At 41.9% G+C, this 20,450-nt stretch overlaps 1 protein-coding gene across 2 annotated transcripts in view; it reads left to right on the top strand.

Moving 5' to 3' along the window:
* Nucleotides 1-20,450, top strand: part of jade2 (jade family PHD finger 2) — a 156,201-nt gene that overhangs the window by 19,239 nt on the left and 116,512 nt on the right. For both annotated transcript variants that reach the window (XM_029448510.1, XM_029448509.1), the window contains exons 2-3: nucleotides 867-930; nucleotides 4,461-4,546. In XM_029448510.1, the coding sequence (XP_029304370.1) occupies nucleotides 867-930; nucleotides 4,461-4,546 (150 nt within the window). The remainder of the gene's footprint in view (nucleotides 1-866; nucleotides 931-4,460; nucleotides 4,547-20,450) is intronic.

The following is a 20,450-nucleotide window of genomic DNA, read 5'->3' as shown; positions in this document are numbered from 1 at the left end:
CATCCGCCTCCTCTGTGCGAAGTGGTTTGTTCTCTGATGGAGGCTCATTCATTTCATGTAGATGTTGTTGCTGTTGGGTTCATTTTGGAGCAACTTCTGATTAGTTTATTTTCATATTTTCACTTAAGCTTCCCTGTGGAGGGTGTCACGCACCAAACGCATTGTGTGTATCCTCGAGATCTAACTAACTTGTTGTTGAATGCATTCCCTTCTTCTGGCCTGTCTTTTGCTGACGCACGTCTCACGCACAAGCTCCAAGAAAGAGCACTTTTGTTGCTAAATATTAGATCACTGTGGATTAAACATATCTTCCAGTAAAAATGAATTCTGTATGGATCACCTGGATTGCATGAGGTTGTTATATAGACATCATCATACTGCAGAGGTTGCTTTTTCAATGTCCTTTTTAATACAAAGAAAAAAAGGTTCCTGCTGCTGCAACGCGTGAAAAGGTGTCCTGGTTTACGCAGGTTGAGAGAAGTGCTGCTTCCCTCTAACAACATGAAGAAAGAACTACCTACAGTATGCATGAATGGGGACCTTTTGTAATAGCCCCCAGTGAATACACCACTAATGCAGGATGAGTTCACAGTCGACGTGCACAAGGACTCCCACTGTATGTGCAGAAACGGAACAACTGTATCATTGTGAAGTTCCCAGAGAGTCCGAAGCGCTCATGTGTAATGCAGATCAAGTCAGTTTATTCTGGCAGGCTGCCGGCTGGACGCTCTGACAGATTGGTGCCATCAGGGCATTATTTCATTAACACTTGTGTTTTCATGGTGAACATCTTCTCACTCGTCATTTTTCTCCCTCTCTCTGTCTTCCCCCCCTGTCCCCCCTCGCCCTCCCTGCCACCCTGACAGATGGAGAGCGAAAAGAAGAGGAGAAAATACTCCACGAGCAGCAATGACTCCGACACCACTGACAGTAAGTTGGAGAGAGATTCAGTGTGTGTGTGTGTGTGTGTGTGTGTGAGAAAAGTCAGTTCCGGTGCTGCTGTTTACTTCTGCTTTTCTCGTATTCTCGCTCCATATAGACTTTATTCATGTCTCACCCTCGTCTGCTCATTAAAACTTCCCATTTTTAAAAGCAGCTACAGTAGAAATATTCATTTGTAGCCCAAGCAGCTATTATATTCCACTGAAATCTACATTACATCAGATCAGGCATCACATTTACTGAAACTTGCATCTCACATGAGTGAATCTGGCATCATGTGCTTTGGAAGTAAAGTTAATCACATTCAACATGTAGTTAATAGGCTGATAAATGGATGTTCGATGATGGATTTGACAGACTCAAAACAGCCGCTGAAGACGGATCATAGACATAAAGTCTGACTCGTGTCTCATGAGATCTCTTTATATACAGTGTACGAGACAGTCAGCAGAGATGCACTGCATGGAGATGGGAACATCTGGCCAGTCCAACGCATTACAACACTGGCAGCTTCTGCTGGAAAGTCATTCCATAGTAAACAGTCTTTTAACAGCCGGGCGGTTTAATACAAACACACTTGGCTCTCACAGCTGATAACTGTCCACAGAATAGGAAGATTTAGTCATTGGAGACAGCGAGCGAAGGAAGTTTAATTTTAAAAGTCATTCTTTTGGCTTTTGGCAGTTCAAGATGACTAATTCTTGCATTATGCAGTGTGCATTTTACAAAAACAGACAAATATATTTGTTTGGCTCTTCGTATGACACTGTCATATCAGTTTAGACATAACAATAAATACACCCGTGAACTAGAAAACAAACGGAGTGCAAGAGTGGAGCTTATTTTCATTTTCTTGTAACACTAAAAGCTTTGCTGGACTGGCAAAGATTTCAGATATTATTTTATTGCTTTACAAGGCTGACTTATCGTACCCTGTGTAACATAATAAACCAAAGGGGCTTAATCTGCCTTCAACTACGGAAGATTTATTTTTTTCATTTATTCTCAGTTTTTTGTCTTTTGTTAGAATAAAACATTTAAAAATAAATGTTTTCATTTGTTTATTCTTTCTCTGGAATCAATGCAACATTAAATGTTCTCTTACAGTGTAACAGAAAATCCAATAGAAGGAACAATAGTTCTTCAATAATAGAAAAGCTTTGTTTGCTCAACAGTTTGTGAGAAACAGTCCAAGTTCAGGGATGGAAGTTGTTTTCGAAGTTAAAAACAATCCTCAAAATAACTTCCTAACACCTGTTAGGAAGAGGAATATCCTTAACCTTTTCATTAAAATAGCTTTTAAACTAATTTAAGGATTAGATCTATATAGATGAATTCTGGGTAATGTACTAGTTAAAACCTGAACAACGGTTTTACAGCAGCGCGGCCACCAGAGGTGGAAGTGACCTCGTACAGGTTTAACTGTGGTCACAGGTCTGCATGTATAAATGATTTTACAGCAGGTTTAACAGGCTGACTGAGCCACCCTGTGCTGAAGGCCAAACGCTCCTCTTTACAATTAGCTGTTAGCTTTTAGCTTCCCCTGGCCAGTGAGTGCAGCGTGTGTCCCAGCTGCATCTGTTGACTGGAGGTTATCAGGTTTCTAATTGAAGGAGGCCCAGGATAATTTAGCCCGCCGCGCACCAAGCAGGGCTTTTAATTAACACACGGCCATGAGGGTAACCTCCTACTGCGCTGCGGCCCGTTTGGTTATCTGGCCACACAGTGATGATGTGGTGCAGCTGCCTCGTGGGGCATGAAGATAGAAGAAACACACACACACACACACACACACACACACACACACACACACACACACACACTCTTGTGGAGTGCAGATGCATTGGTACACTTTAAAATCTCCCACAGATGTTCAGGTGTGAAATTGAGATGTTAGAAAATTAGAATAATGAGCACACACTCGTACAACAGCACAGATGCACACGTAGATGCACCTATTTAAAATGCCACCCCAACCCTCTCACTGTCAGGGTTTTTTTGTGGTTTTGATGTCTTTATTCTCTAAGGATAAAGACACTCTCTCTCTCTCTCTCTCTCTCTCTCTCTCTCTCTCTCTCTCTCTCTCTCTCTCTCTCTCTCTCTCTCTCTCTCTCTCTCTCTCTCTCTCTCTCTCTCTCGCTTTCACACACACACACACACACGCAGGCTGTTAGGTGGTACACTTTGACACCACCACTCAGAACAGCTGAGTGGATCAATTTGGAAGTAATGTGATCAAACCCAGTCATGCCTGTCAATTCACTCCATATTTCCTGTCATGCTGTGGCAGTTCAAGTGTGTTTGTGTGTGTGAGTACATAAAACTGTGCAACTCTGGTTGGAAAAACTGTGCGTGCGTGCGATTTTGAAGACAAACCCTCAGCGCTGGTGGCAGCACTGCCGTGGTGACGAGGGAAATATGTTGAGTGGGAGGCAGCATGCACACATAAGTCACGGTCACAATGTAAAATATTCCACAGTATTGACAAATTTGTGTTTTCCATTATGCCCGTGTGATGTAACTTGATCGCCAATGTGATGCAATTTTTAATGACCGCCTTCTTCGCTGTGCATTTATGAAAAGGAGCTTTCAGCTAAATCTGTTGCAGTCGTTGTTTTAATTTGAAAAAAATATATAGAAAAACTGCATAAATTAAATGATGCACACACACACACACACACACTCTTCTGTTCACATATATGGGCACTCAGAAGAACACACACAGGGCTGCTGATTGAAGCGGTGGGTGGGATATTGGCTCCAGCGTCTGGTTAATTGCCATTAAGTTGTGTATTAATGAGGTTGTAAAGGACCACAGTGGACTAACTGCTTAACAAGATGCTATTTATACTGTCATTACTTATTAAACCTCTTAATAGATCATCATCAGTCTGCTTCAATTAAAGGCCTGACTCAGTGGTAGTACTGCCATGGGCGTCGGAAAAGTCACAGGGAAGGTTTTCTTTGGCCGCTTTCTTTTAGTGCTTGTCTGCAGTGTTTGCATCGCCTCCGTCAGACCCATCAAAGGCCTTGAACTCCTTCACATGCTCATTCAAGAACATTTTTAAAAGGATGAGCAGCTTTTTGCTTTATAGTAAGTATTCCCCGCTGGTTCACGATAGCTGATGTTTTAGTGTTTTTTATTGTCAACCCTCTGCAAAACAAATCTCTCCAATGGGACGATTAAAGTTTGAATTTGAACGCACGCCGTGAACATGAACTCTGATCTACAGCCAGAGACCTGTTCTTCATTTTCCCCCCACTTTAAATAAACATTCACACTCATGAATGCACATTCTTGACAAATCAAACACACATTTAAGTTTGTCTGATGTTCTGTTCCAGATGAGTGAACACTGTTGTCTTTACAACTGGATCCCAAGCTGTGCTTATTTGTCAAAAAAAAGAACAATGCTCATGTTTTCTCTTCTGGTCCTCAAAGAAACACTTATTGAGTATGTAGTGGAAAAAAAGATGTTTGTTGGTGACACTGAGGACGCTCCTCTTGCTTTCTGCAGGTCAGGTGACGTCGTGGTCCAGGTCATCCAAGAATACGGGCACCAGCAGCACATGGGTCCGCCACCAGCACAAGAAACCATCAGAGGTAAGTTATCGTGGCAGCTTGCTTCAGTGACACACAGGCATACACTGTACACACAAAAGTGTTTAATTAATGAATCACAGACTCTGTTTGGGCATTACAAGCTCACAGTTGTGCTCCACTTCTCTTGCTGTCTGTTATTTTGCTGTGGCTTTGTTGAATTGTCATAAATAGTCAGATTCCAGCATAATGTCTGGTTGCTGAACACTGGCATTATCTGCATCTTTTATGATCTAGTAGCTAATTTAAACCCTTAAAGTTTCTCTCCTGGCGTTGAAACTCCTAAAAACTCATCTCTGTTCAGCAAAATTACACATTTGTTTCCCCCCCCTATGAAACAAATCCCTTTATACCTCTACACCTTTGCCTTATTTAGTATGCACACATCTATGAATATGCAAATGTGTACCAGTTGACCAACATGTCCATGATAAAAGGATGGAATAGCGTCAGGCTTCAATATTAGTTTTGTGGTTAAAACCCATCTGTTTATGGGTCAAATCTTCAAAACTAGTTTGCTATCTGGGAAATAGATAGAGGTTGAAAACTTAATTTTCATTGAAGGGTCGTGTATGGTTTCTCGACATATTCAGGTGGCAGAAATGTTCTTGTGCAAAGCTGATTGCTTTGATGTTGAACTACAAAACCCAGAACCCCACAACTTTATGTAAAAACTGGATAGATAGACCATTTGTGTGGTCAGAACCATGCCTCACACCAGCGTCCTACCCTGATTTAGGGCTGTGAAAGCCCTGATGCAGCAACTACAGCTATATATCAGTTCTTAACTGGAACATGCACTTCTGTCCAATGTAAATATGGTCATCTCTGCCACCGCAGCTAAATCAACCAGACGCATGGATGGCACAGATTTGTTGGCTAAAGTACCAGGTTGAAACATCCATATGGTCATGATGAACGATCTCAAGGGCTCTCAAATGACCACCCCGAGGAAGAAACTGGCATAATCCAGTTGGAAAATGGTGCACTGAACCAGTTGTGGCAATGCTTTGCCTGCCACAATCACACATTCCTCCCACTCTGTTAGTGAAGTGGGTTCAAATCTGTTTAAGGGGAACTCGGCTCTTGCTTTTTGAAGAGTTTCATTTAAAAAAACTAAAAAAAACTGCCATTTGGAACAAATTACATCTGCTCTTAAAAATTAGCAGGGGAGATTTTTGAATAAAGAAGAGGAGGTAACAGCCTCTGATGGCACTTCTCCATTTCTAAAGATGTTCAGTGGAGCACTTAAAACAAAGATCTTTTACAAAATGAATTAATACCATTTTAGAGAGTAATTTGCTCTCGCTCCTGCTAGGATTTCTCCCCATCCCTCCTCCCAAAAATGTCAAAAACTGTCTAAAGTTTAATAGCACAAATGCTTCTTTTTTGTAACTTTTGAAAGGAGAATGAATAGAGCAAAATGGCATGCATGGCCCTGAACCACCCCGAAGTACAAGTCACCAGCAGAGCATCTGTCATGCCTGTGCATTTGAAGCTTCCTCCCCCTCAGCTTCATCCAGTTAACCACAGGCTGTTGGAAGGTCCTGTCAGCAATCAGTCTCTCAGTAATTACTACTGTAGCTCTCTGCTCTGACCCGGGCCTCCGCTGAAGAGCCAGGGGCCACGTTCCCTTTCATAACGCTGCCTCGTTGCCTTGCTCCGGGGCACACTGCTCTTTCATGAAAAGGATGATGTTTTGCAGTCATCTTTCTGCTTTTTTCGATGGCAGAGAGTGACTGGAAAGGTTGAACAAAGGAACAGGGTGGGTGACATCTGACGAGGGTTCAGGGCAAAGTTTTAAAGTCAAGAATGTGCATGATGTCAGAAAAGCTTAACTTGAGGATCTCTTACTTGTAGATTCTTTTGTCTGTATTGATGTGTTGCCCGTGTAATGCTGTTGTTGCACCTCAGCCCTGCAAAGCAATGACGAGGTCTTCAAGTGAGTGATGTGGCTGAATGAACCAATTTGAACTTGAATTTGAATTTTAAGAGTGCAGCTTGTAAGGTTTTGTTATTCAAGATGGCACACAGAGAAATTCAATTCAAGAATTGTGATACAATTGTGAAAAAGCTACTCACTATGTAATTATATTGAGTTTGTCGTCTTTGTTTCATCATTGCTGTAGAAAAAAAAGACATTGTTGAGAATCCCATTGTCTGGTTAATCTACTATTAATTATGCACAATTCTGGAAACCCATCATCATACAATAAATATATTAGCTTTGTTGCTCTTAACTCTATTGTTTCATTCTTCACATAACTACTTATGTTGCTTCCCATGAATACAAACCATTAATGCCTTTGAGGACAGACCTCTGTTCGTACGATTCATTGCAACAAACAAACAAACGCATGCTAAAAAACACAGAATTCTTGGAAAACTATAGACCTTGCTATATATGTAAAGATAGACATTAAAGCAACTCTTCGTTTAAAATAAAAAATATAGTGACTTCAGCTAGATTATAAGAGTTCAATTCTTCAAAAACAAGTGGTTGCATGTCAGCACTTCAACCAGGAGGTAAGTGCTGTCAGTGTCCTGAGGCAACAGCTTGTTGTATGTTTTACATGTCAAAGGTCATGACCCTGATTAAATGACAAGCCCCTTTTACTAACAATACTTAAGCTGGAGCAAACATTGGAGGTCACGTCCCTCCTTTTCACTCGCTATGCAGCTTTAACTACTCTCCAGCTCTGCAGAGAGGAGCGTCTCCTTCTCTGCTCACCTGCCAAGTATACACAACTACTTCAACGCTGACGCTGTAGTGGTTTATCCAAACCTGCCAGATCCTTTTATTACTTTACATCGGCAACCTTGACACAAACAGAAAACAGATTTTTAAAGATGAAGAGATTTTCTTTGTATCCAATATGTAGCTCAATCGGAGGAACAACTACCGGTACTGGTGTTGAACTAGTTCATAAGCAAGAGTAGAAGTCCAAGTTTCATTTGGTCGTAAACGTCTGTCAGCAGATGATGTTGGCGTGGCTGTTGGAGTGTTTGAGTATTGGACATTAATGTATTCAGTTGATTGTGGCAGCTGACAAAATGTCAAAGCAAGATAAAAAAAAAAAGGGTGATATTTTCAAGCAGTGGGAAATCCTCATCTGTCGCCTCCCTACTGGCAGGAAGATTGAACAGTAGCTAACCATGTGGACATGTGTATGGAATGATACTCGCCCCCTGGTTAAGGGAGGTGTGGCGAATGGTAAACACTACAGGCTTGTAATGACAGCGTATCTGTTTTCTAAAAATGAGCCGTCTCTATTTGCGCCTTTTTTGCGAGTCTTTCACTCCAGCTTTGACTTTTCTTAGAAGTGGTTTAGAAAGCTTTACGTGGTGGAAGGAGGACGCAGTCAAATGCTACATATAGCTGTTTTTTTTATCTCTGTTTAAATGAGGGCAGCTATTAAGGATTTTGCACATTTTGTAGACAAACAGGAAGTCATTATGACATACAGTACACACACAGACGGCACATATTTGGTCTTGTGGTTGTTGGCGAGGAACAGCTTTCATGCACGTTAGATAACAAAAAACCTCCTTTTTTTTAAAAGTGCACTGTAATGTAATGTAGCTGCAGTGATGCCGAGTCACCAGTCACACTGAGGACTCCTTCTTAAGCAGCTCTCGGCCTCATTCCTTCTGACAAAAGCAGAGCTCCCCTTCTTCAGAGAAATCCCCCTGCGCTCCCCCAGGGGATTTTGTGACACTTGTCAAAACACTGCAACATGGGTAGAGGACACACACACATTTATTAGAGGGTGCTTGACACACTATACCAAGACAGGAACATGAATACACACACACACACACACACTTTGCACTCTGGGGGTTTTCTTCCAGGCTTGTGGTATTGAAACGTTGTACCACACACTCGGACAGGGGGAATGTCTGTATTCAAAGTGCTTGTTTCATTTCTCTTCTGTCTGGTGTTCTTTTTCTTCTTCTGAAAACCAGTCCAGTCATCAAGTAATATATGCAGATGCCAGTAGCAGTTTTTAAATGCAGTGAATCCCCGGATAAAATGTGTGTTTTTTTTTGACAAATTGTATTTATTTATTGTAGTTATGTGTTTATAATTATGGTTGTACTAAAGGAAGTTATTTATTTACAAAAACATTCCACAAATGAATCAGAACTGATGTGATCACAAACATAACACTTGAGTAAGACGGTAGTAAAAAGTCCTGACAACAAATATGTTGAAGCGAAAGCATTTAGTCTCGCCGGCACTTTACGCCCCCGTCCCGCACGGCTAACGAGAGTAGATGAAGAAAACAACTTGTAAGTGGTTTAAGTGTAATCCACGTGTTTACATATTACGCCGTTAGTTTAAGAGTAGCTTTATGTGGCTCTAGTGACCGAGAGAGAGATACACGGCGGGGGGATGCGCTATGAGCAGATCAAAGTTTCTGGCTGCAACATGCAATAAGTGTAACCGTTTATAAGTGAATGTAAGAGACCTCATATTCACGACAGGGAAGTTTATTTCTAGAGCACATTACAGCTTTCCTGCACATTTCATTGGTGCGCTGCAAGGATGATAACTTGATAAAGGTCGGATCAGATGTCATAGTTCACAAAGTTCGTCCAAGCTCAAAGGATTATCATAAGTGAGGAAAAAGCTAAACTAAATAATACCCGAGTAGACTTAACTGTTAGCCGAGCTCAGGAGAGGCTGTTGAGCAGTGCACCATGGGAGGAAGGAAGTGGTATTGATGGGTGTTGCCAAAAACGCTAATGGTGCGGAGCAGGAGTGAAACTGTCTCTATATCATCACTGTTATATGTGCGTGGTTCATACATTCATGCAAGTCAATTTGTGCATTCAGTTTGTTCATGCGACCGCATCCATAACAATCTGAGAGAGACGTGTGAAGGAGGGGAGGTAGCTGCAGCATGCTTTCAAGGCCTGTAAAGGGTAAACCAGATAATGAATTAATATAAACTGGGTATGCATGTTGTTTTGGTATTCAGCGGGTTGTATATTTATCTGTAATGCACATGTAGTCTTCATGCAGCTTTGGCTAAGTCGTGCCAGACAATTAGAAATGGTTTCCGTGTTTCATATGTCCTTAACCGACACCTGTCAGCAGGTGTTTTGGGTGGGCTTCATAGTGTTTTTAATAACTAAATATGATAGTTGTACCTAGCTTGCAAAGAGGAGACGTTTCTCTATGTTCCGCAGCACATTATGTGGTGAAAACACCAACAACAACTCATTTGTCAAACAGATGCCTTGTATTGCAAATGGGTTTGACGTGTAAAATGCCAGTGGATATAATTAATCATAAGTAATCATCAATTATTCTCAGTAGGCCTAATGTGTGGAAAGAGCAGCAGTTTTAACGGAAAGTATAAGAAACATGGAGGAGTGTTTTAAAAACACCGAATTCAAACAGCCAAATGATGGAAAACACAGCGTGCATGCTGCATCGCCCATGATTTATTTTCATTCTTAATGTTTTCAATAATTTTGCAATCATATTAGGACGTGTCTTCAGGGTTCGACGAGCTCTGCCGATCAGTCTCAGGTGTTTTCAAACACCTTGCGTGTTAAACTCATTGTACTAAGGCAGCTGTATACACATCCAGATGTGCAGATGTTACAGGTGGATCAAAGTGATAGACGTTATTGTTTAAACTCAATAACGTGCCAACAACGTTACAAGACATAAGTTCTAATCTTCTGGAGTACTGTTGGACTTCCACGTGTATTAATGGTTAAGTAATTATGTGTATAGATACAAACGTGTATACACAGGTGTGCATGTGTGTGTATGTATAAACAGGTGTGCATGTGTGTGTCCAAACAGGCTAGCAGCTGTTGTAGCTCATTAGGGTCTGGTAGAAACAGCTGTGAAACTCCATGGCAACCAGATGCAAACAGCTACAGGAATATGCACAGAGTTGGTGTTGCACTTTCTCATTCACTCCATGTGCCAAGCTGAGGGAGTGTATGAGCAGCCTGGATGGATGGTGGACACATATACCAGCCGGGATATGAGTGCAAATGAACACACACACACACACACACACACACACACACACACACACACACACACACACACACACACACACACACACACACACACCTTCAGCTGTTGTATTAAGCTGTCAGTATCGCTCCTGTTGCTCGCCCTACCAGGTGCTGAAATCTTTTTTGTTTTTTATTTATTTTTTTTAGAAACAACCACATTGTTTTGGAAGATGGATATTAAAAAGATGCTCAGGTTGACAGTGTGAGATAGATATGATTATAGGAATTATGGATTTGAAGGTGTGGAAGGAAGGAGAGGGATCGCGCATCAGAGGGCTGCATCCTAAACACCTGCTCTGGTCGAGTTGTGAAATCTACTGAGAGAGAAATGAAGATGTCAAGCAAGTACGGCATTGGAGAAACAAATTAAGACAGAAACAGTGTTGTGGATGTTGTGAAGGAAGGTAAAGGATAAAGTGAAAAAAAACTGCATTCACAAAGGACTGCCACAGATATACTGTTTATATATATATTAAAAAAAAAAGCCTAAAATAAAACTGGTAAATTAATAGTTTTACAAAAACAAAATGTCTACAGTTCTATATTTCTTTGCTGTGCTGCACTTCAAAGTGGTCGTTCTGAAGGTTTACCTGTGCAGGCTTCAGTATCCGTGCAGCTCAAGGTGTTTGTGTGTCATCATTATCGCTTCTCTGCGGTTGGCACTGCGTTCCTAATTGATGCTCAACTAAATCTGCAACACACACACACACACACACACACACACACACACCACTAACATCATCACCACATTTCCAAGGACAGTGGGTGAGCGAGAAGTATTGAAGCATCGTGCAACTCATCCCCTTGATGAAAGTTTACAATGTTTTTGTTTTGGATATAATTACTTTCACATTGAAACATTGGTTCTCACTCTGTGCGATGGCGAGAGGAAGTTTAAATCATGTTCAAGCCACGATGAAGATCTGCACGGCGTCCGGAGTTGTGCTTATGTTGTCGTCTTGCCAGCTCCTGTTTTCAGACGTTTGACACGACTTGGACAACAATGTTCTTTACTTTATAACTCGCTGCTAAAGAAAAGCCAACTTTAGATGCTGTGTGTTTACAAACGGCGACCAACAATGCTGCCTACTATACCTTTAAGTTGGACGAGCTATTCTCATCGTAGGTGACGAGCTCCTCCGTGTTTTTGCAAAGGTTTTGATGTCTGTCCCACAGAATCAAAGAGTAAGGGCATAGCAGCGATAGTCTAGCATGCATTGAGAATGATTATTTATTACATTACAACATATTTATTACAAAAATGTTCATGCATGTTTTCTGGGTGTTATGCAAAGTAGTTCTTGTGAATGCACTGAAGCACTAACTGTAGTAGAAGACTGATCGAGGGGGGGGGGGAAGTACTGCAGTTGAATACATAGTGTCTCCAGGAACACTTTACACATTACAGATTGATGATATATGACTGCGAGAGTAACTGACTGTGGATCTTTCCGTCTTTTGAAAGGAAACAAAAAAAAGATCTTTTGATGAGTGTTACTTAAAATGACTCAGAGCCTCTTAGCGTTAGAGTGGGCGTTAATAAGAGGCCAGCTGAGAAGTTGCTATGTCATTATAAGCCTCTGCAGACCAACTCCTATTCACACGTCATAGGGTTTATTTTGGCCTGCCGTGCACACAGCTCCAGAAGGGTGGAGGTAAGTGTATCGGAGCAATTCAGGAAAGTTACAGAAATAGTATATTAAAAACAAAAATATTATTCTGTGTGACAGATGCCACCCATCTGGCACTCAATGTTGGATACAGCTACAGATCTGTCAAATGCTGTTTAGACTTTTGATTCTCCATCTTGGGTCTGTTCTTGATGTTTGTTTCTGAAAGCTGCACTTCAGGTAAACCTGCTGAGCTTCAGAGCAGACGGCTACGGGTTGGCTTCTATTTTAATCAACTTCGTTATTCCCCATTAGTGAATTCTGCTGCTAAAACGCGTGACAACAGACTCAAGTTGCAGACGTGCGAAGCAGCATTAATCATGTAGTTGTTTTGGTTGTTTTTCAGCCACACATCTCCAAAAAACTAGGTCACCCCCGCCCCCCTCCCAGCCTTTGCTTGCCATTTTACCAGATCGTGTGGCTGAGCCCGCCATACGAAGATTGATATTTGCCTTGGACTCCGTGGGGGGGTGGGGGGGGGCGGGGGATGGGGGAATTGGCTTATTGCTCCTGCCTCTTAACTCTTCTTCACTCTTTCTTTGTCTCTGACCCAGTTTTTGAACCTTTCTTTATTTAGCTAAGGTTTTCTGAGAGTGTTTGCTGTCTCTCACTCTTCCCCCTCTCAGGAACATCTCGCTTTCATATTCATGACTTTACACACGTTCACACCTGGGAGCTGCAGAGTACAAGCCTCCACTGAGCACATCCACTTGAGCGGTTTTGGGCCTACATGCTTTGTTCAAGCCACTTGTTGTGTACAGAGCTTGAATTTTATAAATGAATTAGATTCCTTTCACACTTATAATCATGAAATAATATGCTGTTTATCAGCAATGTTTTGCTTAATATTCATGCGGTTACAGAATTAACCGCCCGGTACATTTACAGTCGACATATGGACATTGAGCAGCTTCCAGTTAAGCTATTTGGAGGTTCAATGTCTTGCCCAAGGACATCCAGTGAGAAGAGCTTTTCCCTGACCAGACTCCAGTCCAAGACTCCTCTGGCTCAAAATCCAGATTACTTAACCTCTGAGCTACTGCAGTCCTGAATATTGATATTTAGATTTGTGGACAAGCTGCTCGGACGATCATTTCAGCCTTTATTTTTGCTGAAGGATTCTTCTGTCTCAGACTAATTTCAGTGAATACATGATCGTGAACGGAGGGCAGAGTTTAAGCTCGCTAGAGGCCAAAAATAACATCTGTTCAAACTGCAGAGAGCAGTCATTCAAATCCTGATTGAAGCGGGAACAAAGCTTAATTGCATGACCTTTGAGTGAAGCCTTGGCAATCAGCCTGCCCTTGGCGTGGAGGGGAGCGCCGTCGCTCCACGCATCATTCAGGCCAGGGGCTTGTGATGAGGAGCCGGCGTTCAGTGAAATCTCAAAAGGACTTGTTCACTGTCTCGTCTCACGCTAATGAGGGGCATAAATTGGAGGCAGAGTACCTTTTCAGATGCTCGGGAGTACGAAGTTGGGCTAATAGCTACGGATGTGACATTTCAGATCCAAGACGGGAGAGGGGACTATAGAAAGAGCAAGAGGAAATCCTTTTCACATTCCTGTCAAATCCTTTATGTGTTCTACGAGAAGTGTCGCGTTGGTAAAGGCTGTTGATGTGAATGATTCATTTTTAGAGAGATAATGTTTCTGCATAATAACCGCGACTCCCTTCACTGTTGCTTTTAAACGCCTCTTTCTCATCCGTCCTGAGCTGAAGCAGCCGTGCAGCGAGTGCACTGAAAGGTTTCTCCGGGCCCCGTGCTCTCTTCGCCCTGCATGGTGCCTGTTCTGTGGCAGCTCCCAAAAGAACAAGCTGCCATCTGAGCTAGGGCTGAGTACAAAGATGGTGATAAAGAGAAAGAAACCGTTTTAAATGGCACCTCAGGGCTCGGCTCTATAAATCACAGGTGCGTTGTTAAAGACTTTGCATAAGTATAAAATGTCATGTAAAGGTTGCGCTGTTTTGTATTAAAACGGACGGAAGTACTGTTTGCATTTTATGTTACGCTTGTAAAAAAGCGTTTTTAAAAGCGAATGTAGATGCTTTCATAAACGGGTTAAAGGTTGAACCGCTATTGCAATGTATCAATGTGGAGAGTAGCGTGTTATGAAAATGTCACGGATATTTACTTTACACCTGTGTGCTAATCCCGTCTTGATTATATTCCTGAGCAGTTTCTTGTCCTCAGTGCATATTTGTCTTCCACATAGTTTATCCTGCTGTAAAGGTACATTTCTTCCATTGCGGTCTTTTCTTCTCAGACCACCTCGTCCACTGTTTAATTTATTTTTCCAGACTTTCACAAAGAGGGGGAAAAACTGAGGTGAAATATAAGATCCAGAGTAAAAGCTAGCCAGTTGAATTATACTCTGTTGTTCCTGTTCTTGTCTCCATTGGCACATTTGGAGGTGAATGTTTTCTCGTACCCTTGGGATTTCATCCCATTTAATCCCGTCCGTCTGTTAAATATATATCTTTGCCTTACCTTGCACTTAGCTCATTCTCCTCTCTGTCCAGCTGCAGCTCGGTGAGAAGTGAGATAAGTGGCCTTTTTTTTTTTTTTCTCGGAGGTCTGTGTCCCTGTGATAAAGAAAAACAGGGTGAAGCGTTGGTAGAAAACAAACATGAAGAATGATGATGGTTAAGTGCAGTGAGGAGATTCAGAAGTCTCTTTTACCTCTGCACATATTTTGTCCTTACAGTATTTATCTGTATGTCCCTTGGGGTACTTTCTTAATGTGACCTGAGACTCTTTTGGTCACTACCTGTAGGAGTCACGCTACTCTTCTCAGCTTGTCAGAGTCCTCTAAGACGGTTAAAACTTGGTGGAAACGCGAATCACTTGTGTAAATCTTACTTTTTTGGGGATTTCAGATTTAGTTATGGGCTTTTCTTTATGTAACGCGCTGAATTTTGTAAAACTTTTGAGTCAGATGAGTTAATATTAAACTGTAGTTGTATTATTTTGGAACGGATGTAATGGAACTGGGTAATTGCTGATGAAAGGTGTACATGTTGAAGCCCAGTGTCCGTTTCAGTTGCTGTTCAGATGTTATTTTATTCTGTTCATCATTTTGCACTAGAGTAAAGGTCCCTGTTCCCTTCAGCTCATGTGCATTTCTACTGTATTATCCTTGAGTTAAGGCCACACTTGGTTAAATTCAGTACTTTGTGTTGGTATGGAGGCACCAGCTTCCTGTCTTGGTGCATGTTAGTGAGAGTGTGTTTGTGCTGAAATCACTGAGTCACTGCTCTCCTCTCTCTCTCTCTCTCATTCTGTCATCAACCCCTTTCTCTCCTTCTCCATCTTTTTCTCACTCTTAATCACCCACTCAACACACACACACACACACACACACACACACACACACACACACACACACACACACACACACACACACACACTCACACTTCTTCCTGAGTCCTGTGGACCTTTCAAGCAGCCAATCATTAGAGCCCGTCCCTGTGCTGTGATGTGGCTGCTAAAATTAGCCTCCTCTCTCTGTGAGTCGACATCTGCCATGACGCACTGTGGAGAGCCAGGTAGCCATGATGCCCAGAGAAAGAAAATAAACTACTTCCCCTTATTCCTTTCTTTACCTCTCTCCTCCTCACTTCTCCTTTCTTCTCCTTCCCATCTTTTCTGCTTTCTTTCAATTGTGCTTCTTTCCCTCTTGTGTGATTGCTGTCATCTTTACCCGACGGTCATCTTTTATGTCGTCAGCAGGTCTACTTTATTATCCCTTTCAGTCCGTTAGGTCAAATATTAACCCCTTTTGAAGCTCAGGTATGAGGTCTGACTCACTGTACAATGCACCTGGTTCAGCTTTTGTAAGACTTTTTGACGGTACAGAGGGGCTATTATTAGCCCCATTCACCAGAATATGTCACGCTGCCAGAGGGTGTATGTAGTCGTTTACAGTTTAGTCGGTACAGGCAGTACTTCAACCTCTTGTCCTTTAAAGTCCTTACTGTGGTTTTTGCATAGGATTTATTTCCCGTTTTGCCTTTTCTTATACTGTTCATCAAAACACTGAATAGAAATGAATGAATGTATTTAATGTAGTAGTACAATACACTTACAGTTTAGATTCTCAAGGATAAAGAATATTGCATTACCTCTCAGTCACTTCCTTTGTCGTCCAAAGCGGTTACTTCGTCTCCAGATGTTTCTTGAATTCACCGTGCATCATTTCTGCATCTGGCAGCACTTCTTCGTTTTTTTGTTGCTTGAATTCAATAGTTTTGTTCGGCTCAGGTTCAGTCGTCTCAGACCTGCATTTCTTTAAGCTTTGTTTACAGTCACACACGTTTCGCTATTCTGACGGCTGTGACCACCACCAACTGTGAACTGTCACTGTCATTCGCTGCATATTTGGTATTCATGCACATTTCTGGTAAAGGAATGTCAGAATAAATTAGAATAAAAGTTTGTAAATGCTCAGTATTTGTGTTTCAAATAAAACATTTGAAATGTCTTTCTATCAATGAATGGGATGCTAACACTACACAAGGTTTATCACTATTGTATAACAAATCATTCTGTATTTTCACTTGTCATTTATGATCTTTTGGCAATAAACACAAAACTACGGCATTCAAGCTCAGGTTGCAGATTTATGTTGCTTGATTTAGTTGATTTAATTAAAGTGATAAAGCGATTTTTGGTCAAGAGCATGACAAATGTCACCGCTTCTTCCGGTTTGTTAAGCTGGACTCATGCTGACCTGATGGGTCCTTCGCACATTATGGGGTGTTGATAACTGTCGCACCGCTATTGCACCCAGAATCACAGGAGAGAAGGCCCTGCTAGAGTTTAACAGTCTAATAATAACAACGAGATGAACAGTGAAGGACGGAGCATCCTCCCTCTCTTTCCATCGGCGCTCTCATCCTTTTCAAAGTCAAACCAAAACTATGCTGATTGTTTGTTTTTCGAGAAAACCTGCGAGTGTTTTATGTCATCTGGCCTTTCGAATCGCTTAAAGCACTTTGTCTCTGTGCTTCAAGGAAACTAGCTCAGCAACACCATAATAACCAAGTCTGTGTGTGTGTGTGTGTGTGTGTGTGTGTGTGTTTGGAGAGGCTGGGTTGGAAGTGCACCTGTGTCACTGTTTGCACTGTATATGCACGTCTGTGTGTGACTTTATATACATCCATGTGTGCTGCTGCTGCTGCTGCTGTAACGCAAAACATTCCCAATGTGGGATCAAAAAAGTACATCTTATCTGTATGTCTGTCTATCTTTGTGTTTATGTGTGTGTTCCTTTCCCTGTATGTGTGTTAAGTTGTGTCAATACTGTACATCTGTGTTTTATGTGAATGTGTGTTTGCGCTTTGGTGACACTGCGAAGATGTGTGTGTGTGTGTGTATCTTTATCTGCTGGAGTGAGTGTGTTTCCTGGGTTTGAAATGTAGAACAACTTCAACAGTCATCTCTGGGGTTTGTGTTCTGATCGGCTCAGGTCGTAGCCGACTGCTAATTTATCACCGCACTGCAGATGGTCAGAGATTAGAGTCGGTCCCAAATATAAAACGGAGAGGCAAACGTCCTCATACAGCGTACAAACAAGCTGAATCAGAGCTTATAGTTCACAGGAGAAAATGAGGATTGTTCCTGGAAGAGTCCAGGTTCAATTACCCTGTGCAGTTTGTTTGTCTTTATGGCTCACTAATGCTGTATGAAAATATAATCACTGCATAATTTGTACTAGTGATGGCAGTGGAGGTCGCAGAAATGTCAGTCGCTGCAGTAGTTCTTATTGGCACCAGAAGCAACACGAGCAGTAAGTACCTGTCGTGTTTGTGGCGGGATGAGTAGTGGTAGTAGTAGCAGAAGCAGCAGTAGTACTTCTAGTGGCAGTAATAACACTATTAGTGGTTGCATAAGTACCTCTACTAGTATAAGGACAGCAACAGTGTTGGGAACAGGACAAATGATGTTAAACTCTTAAATGTTCCTGGCTTTGAAGTCTTATGAAGCATATTTAATTTAATAATACGTGCATCTATGTGCATGAAACGGTTAACCAACCAACCAACCACCAACCAACCAACCAACCAACCAACCAACCAGCTGTGGTTGCACACATGCTTTGCACTAGCTTCACCATCAGTAGCAGCTACACGTGCAGTACGACTGGAAGGAACTGCTGTATTAGTAGTAGCAGAAGAGGTCTTGGTAATAGTTATATTTGGAACCTGAGTAGTCGTGGTCATATCAAGAGAAATAGATTTGATAGAAGTAAAACATTGTGTGTCCAATGGTTGTAACAGCAGCACTATTAGCAGGAGTAGTTGTCATAGCAGTCATGCATCCTCTTCGAAGACTCTTTACTAAAAATTATAGTAATACTGCAGTGGTAGTGGTGGTAGTAGTAGACGACAGGAATTCTTAAACACGCTCGCTCTCCCATGAATGCTTGTGTTTTTGACCGTGATTATTAATGCCTGTCAAGCTGTCAGGCCCCCTACCAGTACACACACACACACACACACACTCCACAGCCCCTGCTCATGTCATCAGTCCAGATCTAGATTGGACTTAATGAGAGCGCAGCATGCATACAGCCCATAACTCAACATAGCATACTGACCTACTGACTGACTGGCCAGTAGTGTGTGTGTGCGTGTGTGCGTGTGTGTGTGTGTGTGTGTGTGTGTGTGTGTATTTTGTTGAACTTGAGTTACTATGGAGCTTTATCTGAGCGGCTGAATCTCATGTATTCCGTTTCAGCGAGAGGTCATCTATCACTCATGCACTGCGTGATTAGATGGCTTGTGATTCAAACCAAACTGATGGCGGAACAAAAAAAAATTAAACTTGTGTTAATGAAGTGCAAATGAGTGTGACGTCTTCAGCAGGACAGCCTGTCACGTTTGGGGAAATGAGACGTATGATTGCCCAAACTGAATGATCCAGAAGACAGCAGCAGTGGCAGACGATGTCTCTGATCTGCAGATATTGAATCTGAATTGAAGAAAGCGTGCATTAAGCTAACCTCACTCCACCATTTCAAGCAAATAATGAGGTGTTCTCACCTTGTTGCAGCAGAAAGAAAGCGTGTAAACAAACCCGATGCACTGAAATGGCCGCAAGCAGCTGGATACGACAGATGATGTTGATGACATATGAATTAATTGCACGCTGATTAATTTACTGTATCGTTCCCCCTTCGGAGGAGGTGGGCATCCACTCGATGGCCAAAATTCAATCCCATGTTCGTCAGAACAAAGTCAATAAAGTTGATCTATGTGGAAAATCTTTCCAGCAAATAAATAAATCATGTGATAAATGGAAAAAATAAATGCACTTTTTGAGTAATTGCGGGCAGAGTTTCCACGGCGGCTGCAGGCTCATTGCACAGCAGTCTCTGTCCACCAACACCAGCCAGAAAAGACATTTGTACTGTCACTATCAACATAAGTCTTTATTAGTTGCTCTGCTAGAATACAGCCAAATGCATTTCTTTATTTTTGTCTTTGCATGAAATATAACCAACATTAACTGAGAAGACAAACCGGTTACTCAAATCTAATAAGCTCCTGAAGGACTTTTAACTGGATGTGTTTTGACTCTGAGGGAAATGCACCTCTTTTGTGTTTGTATTTTGCATAACATTTGCTAGACAGATTGAAAACTCATGTTTTTATATAACACTCCATTTCGTCATTCATTACTGCATCACATGTCACAAAAAGAGTTAAAAGACGAGGAGGGCGGGCGGTGGAAGAGAGGAAGAGCAGGATGGAGATGAGCTGGAGAGAGAGAGAGAGAGAGAGAGAAACAAGGCAGAACATAAAACTGCAGGAGCTTGTAATAGTTTCCTACACATTAATTAGCTGCAGTCAATCCCGTACAAACACACAGTAATAAAAGTGATATACTGAGGTCCTCTCCTCTTTCCTCTGCTTTCCTCTCCTCGCGTCCTTTTTCCTCCCTCCTTCTTTCCTCACCTGTTTTTCTTCTCCTTCTCTTCCCCTCCCTTCTTCTCTTCTCTCCTTTTTTCTCCCCTCTCCCCCACCCACTTCCAATCTCCTCTTTCCCTCTCTTAACCTTCTTCCCTTTTCACCCCTCCTTATTTTCCCTCCCTTCTTCTGTCCTCCCTCCCTTTTCTTATCTCTTTTTCTTCTCCTTCTCATCTTTCCTTTTTCAATTTCCTTCTCCTCTCTATCTTTTTTTAT

This window comes from Cottoperca gobio, chromosome 14 (genome assembly GCF_900634415.1).
Source record: "Cottoperca gobio chromosome 14, fCotGob3.1, whole genome shotgun sequence".
Taxonomy (NCBI): Eukaryota; Metazoa; Chordata; class Actinopteri; order Perciformes; family Bovichtidae; genus Cottoperca; species Cottoperca gobio.
Note: the sequence above shows the minus strand (reverse complement) of the source record. Positions and strands in the feature narration are given on the sequence as shown.